At 47.5% G+C, this 17,437-nt stretch overlaps 1 protein-coding gene across 1 annotated transcript in view; it reads left to right on the top strand.

Moving 5' to 3' along the window:
- PLEKHG4 (pleckstrin homology and RhoGEF domain containing G4) overlaps positions 1 to 17,437 on the top strand; it is a gene marked incomplete at both ends in the record, with an annotated part of 82,887 nt that overhangs the window by 47,916 nt on the left and 17,534 nt on the right. The window contains 3 exons of the mRNA XM_082005617.1: positions 7,359 to 7,497; positions 9,764 to 9,886; positions 10,429 to 10,620. Of these exons, the coding sequence (XP_081861743.1) occupies positions 7,359 to 7,497; positions 9,764 to 9,886; positions 10,429 to 10,620 (454 nt within the window). The remainder of the gene's footprint in view (positions 1 to 7,358; positions 7,498 to 9,763; positions 9,887 to 10,428; positions 10,621 to 17,437) is intronic.

Genomic DNA, 17,437 nt, shown 5'->3' on the forward strand with positions numbered 1-17,437 from the left:
TTGAAGCGAGATGAAAAACTGTTTTTACATCCTGGCCTCAAAAATTGGCAACTTTCTACCGTGAGACACCTCTGTGGCGTTGCTGGTGACACAGAAGATGCTGACAAACACTAAACCTTTGGCCTTTAGCAGTGTATGGGTGGCAGTGCTCTTCCACGGTCTCATTTGTTTGTGTCGGGTGGAGGGAGGAGCGCATGGCGACATTTCTATCCAAACACATACCGTGCTGCTTGGTATTCATTTTCATTACAGTCTAACCTGTTCCCTCTGTTTGCGTGGTGGTTTTAGCCTGGTAAAAAGCACTTTATGCTCGCATTAAACAAACCTCATTGCTCTGCACATAAAGGAGCATGGAGTTGTCGTCATTCCGAGTGCATGATGTGCTGTGTGGAGCCAGACGTAGCATTTGCAGAGAGGTAAAAGATTGCAGAGCTCTGTCTAGGTAAGTTTTTGCTGTTCTTTTAGGCTTTTCATGAGATGATCCCCCTCAGCTCCCTTTCTGCTGTTCATTTTCTGTTGTCTTATGTCCTAAATCTTCCTGGATTCAGTGGTAATTTACCCAGAAGGCTCCAGTTTTGCTCGTTCTTGTTTGCAATGTTTGTCATGCCAACAGGGCATTAGGTAATTAATGACACGCTATGTGTGTTATCTGTTTAAAAATATTATGGAAAAAATTGCAAAAAGTTTCCAGTATAGGACATTAGCTGAACCGCCTGAAGTTCCTGGCTCAGCCCAGACCATCCCACAAGCACTGTTTTTTACATGGCTGAGCTGGGGTAGATGTTTCTGTGCTGGAGTAGTGAAATAGCCTAGTCGCTGCTATTATATGTATCATAAACACTGGGAGAGTTTAAAAGGAGGACGTATTGGGGAAATAGGTAGGTGGCTTTAAATGACAGCAGGTATATATTTGAGCAGGGCATCTTGAGACTCTGGTGGTCCTAACTCCAGTAACACAGCTGTTAGACTAGCGCAGTCAACCTAGTTAACAAGTATAAACACAAATAGGTTAATGTGCATGGGACGAGGTTTGGAGGTAGGAGCTTTTTACAACTGGTAGAAAACCACAACTTGATGCTTGGTGTTCCCAGAATGGTGCTTCCACATCCTATCTTAGGCTCTACTGCGGGGTGAGCTTTCCCATACTTACGGTTACTTCTCCGTTTGGGATTTCTTGTAACTTTTTTTTCCCAGTCAGTTTTATGGATCTTACCGGGATTTAAAATCAGCCAGAGACTGAAAACAAGTTTTATTGTAAATGACTGCAAGCCAGTCTGGAGAAAGAATCAAAAGTCACGGCTTGGGAGTGCACTTGGACACTTGTTTAACTGTACGCATCGGTCCCTTTGCTTTTAAAAGGACTTCAGAGTCTATTTCTGCTAAAAACTTGTTTAAATGAACTGTGCTCAGAAGAGAATTCTCTTGGGAATTATGGTCTGCGGTGTGTTTTATTAATTGGATGGGTTGTTCCCAGTGCATGTGCTTGTCAGGTAACCCAGTGAGGAGGGATTCAGTCAGGTCTGTGGTCTCAGCTAGATCCACTGTTCCTATCACGAATGGCAGGGATCCCACAGGCAACGCCAAACTTGTTTGACCTTTGCGCCTTTCTAAGGACACTTTGGGGTTCTAAAAACTGTACCCAGTTCCTCAAATAGTTTTATTAGTTAATTAAAACCACCATGGCTATTTGTGTACTGCAGAGAATAATTACAGTTCATTTAGCAATATCTGCATTAGCTTCACCATGCCCAGTTTGAATTTTAACCTCAGCTGTATGTGCAGTTTTCAGCTTGAAGAGCAGGAGCATTCAGGTTGACCTCCTTTTGTGGGATTGTTACAAATATGGCAGTCGGGTAGGTTGCTACCAAAATGCATTAATGCTTGAGAATGGCTCTAATGCATTTCTGTTCCTGCGAAACGGCCCTCAGGCACACAGGACTTTCCCTGCAAAGCTGGAAGGATTTCTTCCTGAAGTATTGCTCAGGATATGTAAATGAATTGTAGCCAAGGCATCAGCACAAATGATCTGGGTGATGTCCTTGGACCAAATCATCCTTTAAATCTCCTAGTTGCCAGATCCTATTCCTTTTCCGCCAAAACCTGTAGAGACAACCACAAGGGAAGTTCAGCACCAGGAGATGAGGCTAATGTTGGAATGTCTGACTATTTCTTCTAAATGACAACATGATCAGGGATACCTGATTTTCCAGAGCAAGTTAGCTGCAATATACTTGCCTAAAAACCAATACACCATCAAAAGGCAGTGTCTCGTATTCTTCCATCCACAAATTTTTGCCATTTTAAAATTGACCTAGGTTAGTCAGAGGATGAGCTCTGGATTTAGCCTTCACTTTAGCTCTTCCCCTTGCTGTTGGCTAGAGCAGTTTTTCAAGGGGCAGACAGTAAGTTGCAGAATAGTAATGGTTCTGCTGCTTCCCTCCCTGTGCTCTTCTATTTGTGTCTCGCCAGCATGGCTCATGCAGCACCTGCTTTTGCAAGCCTGCTGGATGCCTCTTCCGTGGCCGTTTATTTTCAAAAATAAATCAGGTATTTTGCTTTGAAAACTAAAGTGTAACTCTCTAAGGCTGGCTTTTTTGAAAGATGGATTCAGACAGAAATGGTCTTTCTAAATTACAGGTTTAAAATTACCCTACCATTATACAACTGCTTGGCACTTCTCCAGAAAACTGAAGACGTTTGGAACCTTTTCCACTGAAACGATAATTGCTCAATGAAAACAGGATTTGGGGAAACATAAACTGACATCAAGCTACTCCTTTTTGCTATAAATTATATTGACTCTGCACTATTGCAAAATTACTCTGTATGATTTGACCATGGAAGAATGTAGTGAAAGACTCTTCTTACCACACTCACATGTGCAGGGAAATTGCAATGCATCCAAACAAATCTAAGCTTAGACGAGACTTTCCACTGAGTTCAAACAACTCTCTGCTTTTCTTCCTCAGAGTTGCTCATGTCACTCTTTAAAATATATCTTTAAGGTGCTTAACAACCAGGTGTTTCCCTTTGTGTGGCAGGATGGAAGTCACTTTTTTCTTCTTCAACCAAATTTTCAATATTTGGTTTGTTTATGCCAAGCTGCCTTGAAAGCAATGAAGGACAGGAATGAAAAACTCCCAAGTCTGACTCTGAAAAAGAAATAGTTGTTTATGCCAGGTATCCTTTTCCTGTGAAACTCCCTGTTGCAGCGTATCGTTGAGTTTACTAGTATACGAGAAATGATTTAGGAAGAATTTTTTTAAGATGTGGATCAGCAAATGGATGGGTGCATGTGGATAGGTAATCAGATGTACAGAGGTTTGGGAGAACGCACTTAATGCCGAGTGGATACTTTCTGTGAGCACTGGAAATGCCCACATGAATCAAAAACCCCAAACTTTCCCATGGGCGAGTTTTTCGTCTGACTCAGTTTGCCTACCTACTTTATACTACAGGGTGGAAAGGGTTATATTTTCCTCTGTGTCAAGAGAGAGAAAGATGGATGTTAGAGAGCCTGTTGGGCTGGTAAAAGTGAACTGTCAAGAGCTGACAATGTATGAATGGAGTTACCTTGGAGATGCAACAGAAGACCAACAACTAGAAATTGAGGTTTTAATGAACGTCTGCCAAGTGAGGCAGAATGTGTGAAAACAGTGTGGCTGGACCTTGAGACAAAGGACTGAGGTGCTGGGATGCTGGAGGAACTTGGTGGAGGATCAGGAGTGGTGTAAGGCCACACCTGAAGTCTTTCTGAGCCTGGAAGGAGCTGTTTGGAAATATCTTTTTTCTTTTTTTTTCTGGGTGGCTTGTGCGCAGTCACTCGGCAAACCATTGGCAGGACCAAGAGAAGGGGCAGCCTTGGGTATTGGGTTGCACCCTGATAAGTGTATCAACAGCCTGCTGCAAGCATTCCCAGAAAACAAAATTACTTAAATGGCAAGAGTAAGGGATTTAAGATAATGATATATGCCCTAAACAGCCCAACTAAAAATGAAAATGAGCTAATTTCATTTTGGGTAAGAGGGCTAGAATTCTCTGTCCAGTCCGGGCTTATAGTAGAAACTCCCAAATGCATCCTAGACTGACTGTAGGTAAGTTTGAGAAGCCTGTGGATCAGTAAAGCAAAGGTTTTCCATGTGTGCATTCGGTAATAGAATGTCATTTTTAGTGCCATTGCATCAGCTGGGATAGGGGGAAGATGACTGAGTGTCTGTAGACCTACAGACGTGTGTAGCTGTCTCATTATTTGCCGGGACATGGGTTGCATCAGAGGGTCGAGTGCTCACTTCTAAACTGGAGGCTCTAGCTTGGTTCTTCTCTACCGCTTTCTGTAAATGCAAGGAAGGCTTGGCCTTAATGAGGTCTTCAGAGTCAGGCTCTTTATTTTTCTAGCATTGCCAATAATCTGGGATAGTTCCTTCCGTGGAAGGAACATGTGTGGGGCCAGAAGAGCACTGTTTGGGGTGGATTTTTGTCAGTCTTTCAGCTCAGCAGCAAGCAGTTCACCTGAGCCCCTTCTCTTCTCCTAAAGTGGGCTCCTCGGGGCTTGGTAGGTGGGCCAGAAGTAGCATTTTACTGCTGTGTTTTTGAACCTTACTTTGCCTGGCGTGGTTTACTGGTCATAAGGCCAATGCTGGTCTCAAGCATGCTCCAAGAGACTGGTCTTGTTCATGATGGCTCAGTGAATTTGCCTCTTTACGCAGTGAGCTTGCGATTTCTGTTTATAAAAATGATACTTAAAACACATTTGTCTTGTAATTGCTTCCTCTCCCTTTACCTTGAGGGTGATTTTTGCCACAGTTGCAATGCTGTCTTCAGGAGAGCGTATGTTTTGTGTCTTTGGGAAATGTGCTGTCTGCTACGTGGGAGTCTGTAGTATTTAGAGCTTTGCAGCCCAGGTTGTGACTGACTCCTGACAAGGAAAATTGCTCAAATTTGAGACAGCTGCAGTCCTGTTTCCTCCATCAGGTGTGGAAAGGAGTAGAGTGGGACTCCCTGGCTCCCCTATATCAGATCACACTCTGTGCTAGGTCACGCAGCAGGAGCTGGAACTCTTGTTTCCAGTTGCTTATGCCATAAGGTGGCCATCTTGCAGTATCTTGTTAAGCGTTGAAACCAAGCATGCTTTCTTTATCTTGGGCTTAGGTGGACATAAGGACTCCCATTACAGAAAGGCCTAGCAGGTCAATCTAGCTTGTTGATGAGTGCCATCAAAGAAGAAGCATCAACACCAAGGTGATTTCCATGGAAGCTCAGAGAAAGGTTGGAAAAACAGTTTGCCTCACAAGAGGCTAATTGCAAATGTTTGCATGTAACAGCCTGTAATGACTAAAGCCATAGGCGCTTGCTTGTCTCTGCCGGTGGGAGGAAGACCATTTGGTTTATCGGTGTGCTTTCCTGAGTGGATTCATGCCAGCAGGGATTTCAGACCCGTGGGAGTAAGACTGAAGGGTGTCTGCCTGCCTGGCCATCAGTATTGTATTTTGCTTGAGCCTTATTAAAAAACTAGGACCTGACAGATAGATAGGCTCTGCTGCACAAAACCCAACAGCATTAATGTTGTTGCCAAATACAACTTTCGGTGATCTTCCAAACTGTTTCTCATTAGCTGTCCTAGCTGTGTCACTGCTGCTGACGGGAACTGGCCTTCACAACCTGCTCTGTAACCACACTTTCCAGAGCTCAGCTTGGACGGTGGTTGTGGCTCTGCTGCCGCCAGTATCCTGGGTTGGCTCTGGGTCCGTCCCTAGGAAAGGATTACAAAACAGAAGGCTCGTATCATCGCTGTTTGTTTATGGTGGTTTCGGGAAAGGCAGGAGCAGCGTTACAGCTTGGATCTTTCCATGGAAGGTTGCAGATTCTCTGTAGAGGACCTGTCTCCTCTGCACTGCAGTAGCACTGATCTTAGTCCAGAAACAATTCGTGTTTTTTTGGCTGCGCTTTGGACAAACTCATTCAGTCTAATGGCATTTTGAAGAGGAAAAACAAAAGTATCTAGGAGCCTGAGGTTTGAGAAATTGGCTGTTGCACACTGGGTGGAATTCTGAATGGAAAAATCCTGTGGATTTCTGCTATGCGGAGCTAGTTGTCCAGACCTATTGCACCACCTCATGTCAATTAAGTACTATCTAAAAACTACAGGTTGGTTGCCGCTAAATGCTTGTATTCAGTTGCATTTCATAGGTTCAAGAGTGCCTGTAACCCAAGAAAACAAATAAACCTGAATTCTGAATTGCTTGTATTAATTTCCATGAGCAAAGCTTTCCGAGTTTTATTAGCTACCTATTTCACAAGTGCTTTGGATAATTTTAATATCGTGATTAAAAAAAGCCATACTCTTGTAAGTCAGAAAGTTAAGACAATTGCAAAATGAAAGCTGGTTTAAGGTGAGTATGGGAGATGCTCAGGCAGCTGGTGTAGAGCACAGCTGAAGGAGGCTGTAGCGTTTGTTGTAGGCATCTGGTGAGTCCATACTTGTGAAAGGAGAGGAAATGTAGAAGCAGAAGAAATATGAGAAAGAAAGAATAAGCTTGAATGCTATTCTGGATCCTGTCTATAATTCCCCTGAACCCGTGTGAGCGAGGTGTTGCACGCACCTGAAAGGAACTTGCTAACATTCGTCATCTTGCTGGGATGTGCCGGGTCTGTGGCTCCAGCGTCCAAGGGCACTGGGCTCCAGTCTGAACCCCTCCATCCCTACCTGTGCACGGAGGAGGTTAAATTCTGCTGCAGCCAGGCTGGCAGGCAGAGTGCTGCCTGTTGGGCTTTGGTCAGCACAGCTGGCTGTGCAAGACTGGGAGCTCTGTCTTTGAATCTTTCCAGCACAACACTGTAAAATTCAATTTCTCTTGGGGCTGGGGTGCTGTATGCTTTGCATTTTTGTTTGGCTGGTGGAAATTCCCAAGAGTGAGTGGGGCACCAAGTGCTTTATGTTGTTGTCGTTCAGGAGAGATTTCCTTCCTAGTGATTGCTTATTTACTTATTGAAATTATATGCAAATGGTGGTTTTAGACACTGAGACTGCCTGCAACTCTGTTTTGTGAAAGCGTGCTGATGCAATAACCTGCACTTATGAAAAGCTGAGTATCCTGCCTGAAAGTGTGACAAGTACACGATGTTTTGCAAGGAGCCTGGCTGGGAGGAGATTCTCTTGTCTGCATTGGGATCAGAGTAGTGCATCACAGGAACATTCAGGGAGCAGCATTATTCTCCTTCTGTTCTCCATATGGAGATGGCCATTACAGGTCCCACGGGTGGATGACTGAAGTGCCACTGTTGGCCAGGTTGTGTTTGCCTGAAGTGCTGGAGGAAGGTGCTAATGCAAAACCCCTGACCAGACTTGTGTCCCTTTCCAGAGATGCACTTGATGCTGCCAGCGTGCTTTATAATCGAGTGGATGAGGGTGTTCACCGACTGGTGATGCTGTCGAACAAACGTATCCAGGAACTGGAGCTGGTGATGGAGTTTGAGAAAGTGGAAGAGTGTTTTAAGGAGGTAAGGCCTGTTTATTGGTTCCGGTGACTGCTTGCTGCCACCCTCTGACTGTGCGTCCCACAGCAGATACTGGGCCTGTCGATCTCTCCTGTGAAGGTGTAGAATGATGCCTGTAGGCTCTTAAAAAGAACAACTGAACATAAGAATCTGAGACAGATTTCTCAGGTGTACTGAGAACCAAGCCACTCTTTTGCCTGGTATCTCTTGATGCCAAGTAAAAGTTTTCTGGCTGTTCTTTAGGTGTGGATCAGTCAAACCCCATAAACATCTGTGATGCTTTTCCAGGCTTAGAGACTTCAGTGTACTACACTTGTCAGTAGGCAGTACGCTTGTCAGTGGGGTGTCTTTTTACATTGGTCAGCAAAAGTACCCTCCCAGCAAGACAACTGAGGAGCCATTCTTTGTGGTCCACCTTGAGAAGCAGCAGGGTGACGGCAACAAGCTGATGAGTCTGTGTGTCCCTTCTGGGCTCTAGATCCTGCAGGGCTTGCCTACATCCCCCCACTCCCCTGCACTTCTGTGGGAGCTTAAAATTCCCTTCGTGTGGTGCTCACTGAAACTCTTTACAGCTGTGGGATAACTGAAGCAAACAGGCACTGGTTTTCACAAAGACCTTTGAAACCTGTAGCTGTGTAGATAGAGAACCTTAAAAAGTCATAAAGTAGCTCAGGCTGTCTCAGCGTCCTACAAGATCTGATCAGTTCTTTTGGTGTTGCAGATCCCAGATGTGCTCCCTAAGCCTGAACTCTACCTTGAGGTTATGGAGTCGCATAGTCTTCTTTGCTGTAACTCGTCAACAAGAAGTTTTTTCTTCTGTATATCACTTAATGACCCTGTGTGTGTGAAGGGTTGTGTGCTGTTCAGAGCTCCCCTTAGGAACCTGCATCCTTAAAGACCTGTACTAGGACTAGTTTCACCATTGCTCTTCTAGGATTCTGAGCTCTTCTCCTCCGGAGAGAACTGGATTTGCAGAGGAGGCTGTAGCCTACCTGTTGTTTTCACAGGCCAAGGTGGATCCAAGAGCTTTAATGACTTCCCAATTGGAAGTAGACACTGGGGCGCCATGCTCTGCGTGTTCAGGACAAGAAGTGTTATGCAAGAACCTAGTAAAGACTCCCTTAAACACACAGGTTCCTAATACCAAACAGAAATGAAAAAAGGCACAAAGGCAGACTCTGCAACCTGCCCCTGCTTTAAGCTGAACTTCTTTTGAATGAATTGAGCAAAACTGACTGTTCCCAGCTTACTTTGCTTGCAGATCACCAATGATGGCAGCGACTGCTCCTGCTTTTAAGTCTGTCTAGGAGCTCTAGCAGCAGTATGTGCCCCTCTGTGAAATGGGTCACAGCCTGGGAACCCACCCCCATCTCCCCCTCTTGCCAGTGTGCTTGTTCCATGGGCACAGACCCTCTCTCAGTCCAAAAGACTAGGAGTTTGTCCTTGACCACGGGATTGAGTTGGGATATGGATTTAGATGATACAGGAAAACAGGATATATGGGCATTGGGAAGCATTTAGTCTGTCCCTTTCCCCAGGCGCAGTGATGCCTGAAGCATTGCAGACAAGTTTACTAGCCTGTTTTTAAAACCTACTGTTGATGGAGATGCTGTGTTATCCTGCCTGGCCTCCTGTGTGTGCTTTGCTTTTAGGACACTTGTTAGTCAGTTCTTTACCCATGTCTGAGGACATAGGCTTACAACTGTGGCAGTGGCTGGGCTCTGTTGAGGAACCTGCAAGTTACTGCACGGCTTTGTGGCGATCTGTCTTCAGAAAACCAGTGGCTGAGAGTCCCAGAGAATCATGAAGTGTTGCAGACAGGAAGAATCCATCAGTATGTTCACACTGACGTCGTTCCTGTCCTGATAGTCAGAAAAGGGAAGTGGTGTAGGAAATCTGGCAGCAAGGAGATTTTATCCCACTTGGGGTAACGATAATAGGATTATCAGGCCAGCCTGCAGGTTGCAGGGCTTGCATTAGGCCAAGGCTCACCTGAAGCAGAGCCCAAGCAGCTACTTGCCCTGTTTATGCCTAAGGCTAGTGAGCAATAGCAGAGCTTTGCAATTACTCAGTGACCTGAAGTGGAAGAACTCCTAGCAGGAGGCTCAGGTTGAAATGCCAGGATCGGGGAGCAGTGTACATGCACATTCTTTCCAGTAATGAAACGACTAGCGTTATAAAGAGCAATTCCTTGCTCTTTCCACATAAAGGCCTACCTTGGTGAGTAGCACAGAGTGACTAATAGTAGAGCTTTTCCCTGTTCTCCTAGGTCAGCAGTTGGATCGAGAACGTTGGCAGAAAACGGCTAAAGGAAACCATCAACCTGGATGATTCTTTGGAGGTGTTGCTTCAAACACAAAAGCAGTTCAGGGAGTTTGATCTTATTGCCAGTGTAAGTGTTGTCTGATTGGAAAAACATATTCTCCTGAGCCGGCAGCATATGTGCCTCGTACATGTACGTGCTCAGCCAAACCCATGGTGCTAAGGTGACTTTGATAGAGGGTTCATCACCAAGGTGTGTGTCGTTCCTTTACGCTACTTGGCTTCCCTGCTCTCCTCTTGTAGACAAAGCCACCAGCTCAACCCCTCACTAGATGGTATTTGCCAGTCTTGAGGAAAATAACTACTGTGGTTGAAGATGGATTTTTTTTTTTTTATTAATCCCTTCATGTGCTTGTAACACTGTCTTTTTTTTTTGATCCTAACTGACCTGTGGACATACTGTGTAGGCCTTTGCAAGCTGCGGTGTGGCTCATATAAATCATAACAGAGGTCAGGACTCTCCAGAATTGTGCTGTAAACAAGTACACCCCTGCTCATGTGATTTGAGCCTTAAAATTCAGCCTAATTAGTCCTAGATGTCAATGACCTTGAAGACTATCTAGTGTCCATGTTGGGTCTCTATCCTCATACGCAATCCCATTTTGCTTTCAGGAATATTGCAGAAGGGGGCAGGAAGCACTAAAGAAGATGGATCGATGGGAAGACTTTTCCTCTGTGGATGTACATTGTTACAGGGTGAAGCTGCAGACCTACAGAGATCAGCTGGAAGAGTTCTGCACTCAACTGGATGAAAACAGACATAGAATCTGTGAGACGGTCAGGCTGTATGAATTCTTTGACAAGGTAAGACAAGGCATCTGCTGCACAGAGGACGACGTAAAAAGCTTGCTTGGACTCAGTCCGTAGCTTGGTGGTTTATAAAAGATGTGAAATGTAGCATGTGCACCAACAGGGAGCTGGATCTACATTCTGCAAAAGCCCACTCATGCTCATGTGTCTGCGGTGATTATTTTTTTTAAGTCAGTACGTGGGAGAAGGGGTGGGTGTGTATTCTAGAAAATGTCCACCTCTGTTAAGAATAGAGCTCTTCTGCTGTCTGAGCTGTAGCTTGTAGGCTCCTCTTGTGGACGCAGTGGACAGAAGGATCATGGCAGCACTAGCTTGGACATCAAGGGTCAAGAAATTGGCTGCTTGTGTCCCAGTCTTGGCCACCAGGCCAGGAGAGGCTGCCTGCATTTTGTTCATGCTGTATCCTTACAAGCTGGTAAATTCAGCCTCTTGACACATCAGGAATAGCACTCTGCTATTCAGCCCTAAGTACAGCCCAGCTCCTCTATCGTGGAGGCCTGCATGAGGAAACGGAGCACCAAAACGTGGTGCTGGGAAGTGTGGTTGAGGGAACAAGGGTTCTGGGTTGGCCCAGGCATCTGGGAAGCAGGAGAGGATGAGTGTGGTGACTGTGAGTGCCTGGCCTTCTCACCTGCTTGGTTTATTGCAAATGCACCCGTTCAGCAGACCTGCAGTTAGATTTGGTGTCCTTTAATTTCTAAAGTTGCAGATGGATAAACAGTAGAATTATCTAAGTGCATTTTAAAATACAGCTTTGGCAAGCGCAGAAGGCCAGGGAGCCCGTACTTCATTTATTCCACACTTGTACAAACATCGGGTATTGAAGTTCTCGAATTCCAGAAAGAATAGACACTAAATGTTAAGCTGTACCAGATGTAGGTACCACTTAGTTGCTGTCTCTGAGCTGCCTTGGCAGCCAGAACTGCTCGGAGGAGGCAGGGGAAAGTCAGCTAAACATGAAAACATCGAGCAGCATCCTGCGCAAGGGAGGAAAGTGGAAAAGGCAGCCCAGAACGCCGCTGTCAGGACACGTGAGGCTTGAGTTTTAGTGATGCTCTGCAGATCTTCTCCAGCTCATCTATGCAGTTTGCTGTGCCGGTGGGGAACCCTCTTGCTGTGGGAATGTCCTTCCCCCGCCCTGCTCAATGGAGAGAAAAGTGCCTCCTGTGCTGTAGGAGAGTAGCAAGAGCCTGTGCTCTGCTCACTCACTGAGCACAGACGTTCAGGGGCTGCTCTGGTCCCTGAACACCCCTTGCTGTCCTGGGAAGGATGGTTTTTGTCATGGTTCTTCTGATAAACGGAGGCACACAAAGGTGCCAAGCCTTGCTTGGCATATTGGCAATTCTGTGGGCAAGACTAACATGGGTCCTATATGAAGCCACCCAGCTCGGAGATCTCTGGAGCACAAACCTGGACTGTAGCACGTGACAGCTGCTCCATTCTCCATTCAGGCATGGAATCCACATTGTGGTAGTAGCTCTTGGGCTGCCGGGGCAGTCAGACATGACTCAACAGCAATGAGTGTTCTTCCCAGATGAACACTGTATGTACATCAGATCAAATGTTACACAGACCCCAAAGATGGACCATTTATTTTCTTAGGGTGTCACATCACTTCTCATAGAGCTGCTTTTTGGTGGATGCCAACTGGGGGATGCAGTCCTTGGTGGCAGCACCGCCATCCCTCTTGGTTGTGCCTTTCATGTTCCACAGCCCCAGTGAAAACTGAGTGATAGTGGCACAGCATGTTTGCACGCTGCTTTGGTGTGGAGGAGAGGGAGGGAGGAGGATTTTGATCTCTCTGGTTTCATTAAAGCTATAAACACTGCTGGTGGTATAAATACAACACGTGTGTATTGTGAACTGGTGGCCAACCGAAACCAGGGGTGCGGAGGAGATACATCCTGCAGCTGTAGGATGGGTGCAGAAGTCGCTGCGTGGCATGAAAGTTCTTTCAGTGCTGATTATTTTGATCTTGATCTCCAGAATGCCTTTCTTCCTTCCCAAAGCAAAGTCAGTGGTGTGGTCTGGGAGGTGTGTGGGGGGGAAGCAGAAGATTTTATCTATACTGATTTCACTCTCTACTGATGCTGAGCTGCTTTGACCTTACTGCTGTGATCTTGTCAGTGCCTGCCTAAGCCCTTTCTCTCCTCCCTAATATCTGAGGGGATATCAACAGCAGGAGTCCTAAACTAAGCAATGTCCTTGATTTTCCTTATTGTGAAGAGCCTGCAGCGTGCCAGACCCCAGGATTTGGGGAAGGAGCCTGAGGATGCGTAAGCAATGTACGCCATGGTAATGAGCTGGCAAGCTCAGATCTCTCCAAACATCTCGGCATGCGCCAAGGGTGCGGAGTGCCCACTGCAGGGATCATGGTTCATCCCTTGCGTACCTTGCTGCCCACCAGGAATGGGAGGCTCCCTTCTGCTGGTCCTTCTTCTGCATGTGGTGAGCAAGTGTTGTGCGGGGTGCTGCCTGTGGCTGCCGGACGGGCCATGGGACAGGACAGCATGACCCCATATGGTCTGTCAAGATGCTGTACTGTATCTTTCACTGCTTGGCAGCTCCTGATGGCCTGGGAGAGCTCCCTGTGATGAGGCAGGCTGAGCTGGGCCAGACCACATGGAGCTTGCACATGGGCTGGCAGGGTTCCTTCCCCAAAGCCATGACTGCTGCCAAGCTGGATGTTTCCATTTGTCCCCACTTCCTTTGCGGCAGGAGCTCTCTGTGCCTGACAAGGGCTGGATGATGGCTGGGCTGAGGCAGGAGGAGCGGTGAGGGAAGCTGCCTTCCCCATCTCTGACTGTGGGCAGTGGATTGTTTTTCAGTACCACAGACTCAGTGCGGGCGTACTCGGGGACCCACCATCTTCCTGGGGCTCCAAGCCTGGTCTGGCCGCTGTCCCTTGTTTACTCAATTCCAAGACTCCATTGGGATCTGGCACCACCACAGTGCTTTGGGGGAGAACTGAGAAGCTGAGCAAGCAAGGGTGTGTATGTAGTACCAAAAGCACTGATGTCTGCTTTGTTCTGGGGTGCCTACAAGGGCGGTGGACCCAGTACCCCTTGCTCTCGCTGCCTGTCCTGGCTTCACAGTGGCACTGCCATAGGCACATCACCGGGAGGAGCTAGAGCAAGTCTCCCTCTCCTTGCCTACTCTCTTAGCCTTCACGTGTTTTCCTTTCTCAAGCTTTCTTTCGGTGAAGTTATTTCCCAGGTCACTTACATCCCCAGCTCTCTGCATGCTCTTGACTTTACCATGAGCGAAGTGCCCAGCTGCCTGTGTCTGCGGGCGTGAAATGGCCCGCCTGAGAGCCGTGCGCCCTGTCAGGACCATGGCTACCTAACTCGCAGTGGCACGACTAATGAGCCAGAGCACACGGCACGGTCTCTTGCCAGCCCTGGGACGACAACCAGTCCTGCAGAAGGTCAGTAGCGAAGGCGCGTGATACTTTGCTGGCAAAAGTTGCCCTGTTGGAAGAAAGCACTGACCCAACCAGCAAGGGCAGAGTCCCATCACACCAGCTCAGCACCTGCATTCCCTGCAGCCGTGTGATGCCCAGAGCCTCACAGCTGAACTACCTGTATCATTACAGGAGGGCCTGAGGCAGTCCCAGGGGCTCTTTTCCTGCTTGTCAGGATGTTGTGCAAGATGTTGCCTCTTTTGGCGTTCGGGGAAAGCATGGGCATTGTTCTGCCGTGGCCTGGGAGCCTGTTGCAGCTTGGACCCTTGCCTTGCATTTACTTTGAGAGAAGCCATTCGGAGGCCCGGCGCTTGGGATTGTTGGGGTGAGGATGGTTGAGAAATGGTAGCATTTCCCTTGGGATTTCTTTGGGCTCTGCTCCGTGAGCTGCTCCTTCAGTGGCGTTCTCTGGCTGCCACCCTTGGATCCCTTCTCTTGAAGGACCCCGGCTGTAATTACGCCTGTGTCGAGTCTGGTTCCTCAGTAGTGATCTCCAGCTGACCCCAGCCTCTTTCTGCTGCGTGCAAGGAGCTGCCGCTTCTGAGCTCCGCTTGGAGCAGGCAGAGTCTTGCCCAACCCCTCTCCAGCTGTGGTGACAGCTCTCGCAGAGTGGGTTACCTGTGCTTAGGTGTGGCTCTGCCCCCACAGCGGGTTCTCCTCCACTCTCCTCCTCCTCCTCTCTCTCTCCTCCTCAGCCACTTTGTGGCTTAGAAAACAAAGCCTTTGGCAAGTGAAGGAGGTGCCTGCCCTTCCTGGGGGAGGGCCAGCTAGCCTGCATTTGATTATGGCAGCGCCTCCTCATCCCTCCCCATTGTCCTTGCTGCTGTAGGAATGCCAGCCTTTTTGCACTCCATCCCCTGAACAAGTGTTGATGCCTCTGGGGCCCAAAGTGGGGCTTGGGGCCCTTCTTCTCATCCATCCAGGCCCTGCTGGCAGGAGAGCCTCTCTGCACATCTCCATGCACCTTCCCTCGGAGTCAGATACACTTGTCCTGACTCCAGCAGCAGACGGACAGACACAGCAAAAACCCTCTTGTAAGTATCGAGCGTCCGGTGCCCCGGCTGACGTGCGAGTTGTATTGAGATTGTTTGGAAACCATGTAGAGAAAGCTTTTCACTCGCTTGCGCATGTCCGTATGCATCCAGCATGAATCAGAGTGCTTTGTGTGTGTCTTTGTGCGCTCAGAGCCCTGTGGGCTCTGTGCATCTTTGCACGGTCCCTCTGAATCCCAGGGTTGTGCTGTCTGTAATACAGCAGTGCCTGTCCCTCTTTCTCTTTCTTAGAGGATATTGCATCATCGTTTCATCGGGCATTATTTAACTGTGCCTAGAAGTTGTTGCTGGGATTGCATGCCTGCAGACTAGCTGGGTGTACGCACAGGGCAGGTGGGACCTTTGGATCTGTCCAGACTTTCTGCTTAAAGGTTGCGGACAGCACAAGAGAGGGCTGCTCTCCTCGGCTGCTCCAAGGTTTGCTTGGGCTCCTGGCTGGTGAGTGACTGAGACCTGCTGGCACAGTGTTCCCAGCTTCAAGAGATGGATCTGGTCTTATATGTGACAGCAGAAATCCAGAGCATGATAAAGATAAATAAGCTGACTTTCCCAGTTGTCATTACCTCTCACTTCTCCCCGAAAGATTCAGAACAGTGACCTGCCTATGATACCTTGTTTTCTGCTGTGCTCGGTTTCTGATGATGTACCAGATATAATGTCGCAGATGATGGTTTGGAGGAAAAAAAAAAAGTCCCCTTCAGGCAGTAAATTATTGATGTTTCTTTTTGCCTAGTCTTTGATGAGGAAAGAAGGGTTGTGAATGCTGGTCTGTAGGAAGCTGGAAAGGATCCTAGTGGCTGTGACCTAAGTGTCATTTTTTTCTTTCCCCCCCCCCCGCTCCCATTGCAGACTGTTTGGCACAGTTTGAGAGTTAATTTTACTGAAAGGATGTTATGATTCCCTGCTCTGGGAGTGTGCTTGGAGGAGATTTTGGAGAATTGGAAAAAGGGGCATTTGATGTGTCCTTATTGTAGCACATTTATTATGAACAGAGATGCAGGTCTGTGCCACGGTGCTTGTTCTCTTGCTGGCAGTTGTCTGTGGGTCAGAACACGGCTTTGCCGCCCAGCACCTCTGAGCAAATGAGTTTTTTGCTGTGGCTTGTAACAGAGGCTTAACGTGTGTTGTCCTCTCTCTACCGCTGGGCAGAGATTGGCGTTAGTCTTCCAGGGATGGGCTGCATGAAATTCCCAAATAAGAGCTTTCGTCTGGTTGCTGGTGCAAGTACTGAAGATGCTGAAGGAAGATCGGAGTAGCACAATGTGCCTTCCTGATGCTGTGAAACTCAAAATTCAGAGGAAGCCACTGTTGTCTGGCTTCAGCATTGTCTGACAGCAGCTGTCTCCTCTCTCTTTCTCTCTCCTTTCTCTCCTTCCTCAGTTACGCTTGTAAAGTCGTGCCCCTAGACAGACAGCTAGTCTGATTTGCTCTCCCATTTCAGGGGTGTCCTTTTTCATGCGCAGCCTGAAGCAGTTGGGGGAATGAGCCTAGAGGTTGGGAAATCGATCCTCTGGCAGAGTTCATGCAAGGTTAATGCATGAAATCTCTCCCTTCTCCTTTCTGCTAGGTTTTTGCTGGAGAAGTTGTCTTGCAAGGTTAATCAGCCTCTGATGTTTACTTTCCTATCAAAGCGTGTTCACGTATCAGAAAATTTCTGCTTTGCCTCGGAGTTTGAGATAGCCCTCTTGCACAAACAAGGTCTTGACCGTTTACATCTGATGTGCTACAGCTCCCCTGTATTTTTCTGTCTTGCAAAATTAGTTATTTGGAAACTGTTATGTTTTATGACTTCTCCAGTAATTTACTGCTAGGTTTACTGGTGCCCGGGCTATTTTCTGTTGCATTTCATCGATGACTTTATTGCCAAACTGGCATCGCAGCAGTGCCCCTCGCTCCCAGCAAGCTCTGTGACAGTAGGTGAATGCTAAACCGTAGCTTGCTGGTTGCACGGCGCAGGTGTGAGACTGCTGCGTAAGTTTGTCCCTCAGTTTTAGCAGTGAATTATTTAGGGTTTTTCACATGCTAAATTCAAGTACAATTCGCAGTTGAAGGTGAGGGGTTCTTGGCTTGAGATGCTTTTAAGCACCTTCCCCAGCACCGCAGGCTCTGCTTTTGGTGCAGTATGAGGTCTGTGTCATGTCTTTGTGGCATATGCAGGGGGCAAAGCTTTGATCTGTCTGTCTGGGATCCTTCTCCCTCCTGCTGTGCTGGCTGAATTCTCCCCTCACTGGAGGGCATGGCAGGAAGAGGAGGATGCCATGAGGGATACTATACCAGGCCAGCGCATGGCATCTTT

Source organism: Phaethon aethereus (genome assembly GCF_964289735.1).
Source record: "Phaethon aethereus genome assembly, chromosome: 13".
Taxonomy (NCBI): Eukaryota; Metazoa; Chordata; class Aves; order Phaethontiformes; family Phaethontidae; genus Phaethon; species Phaethon aethereus.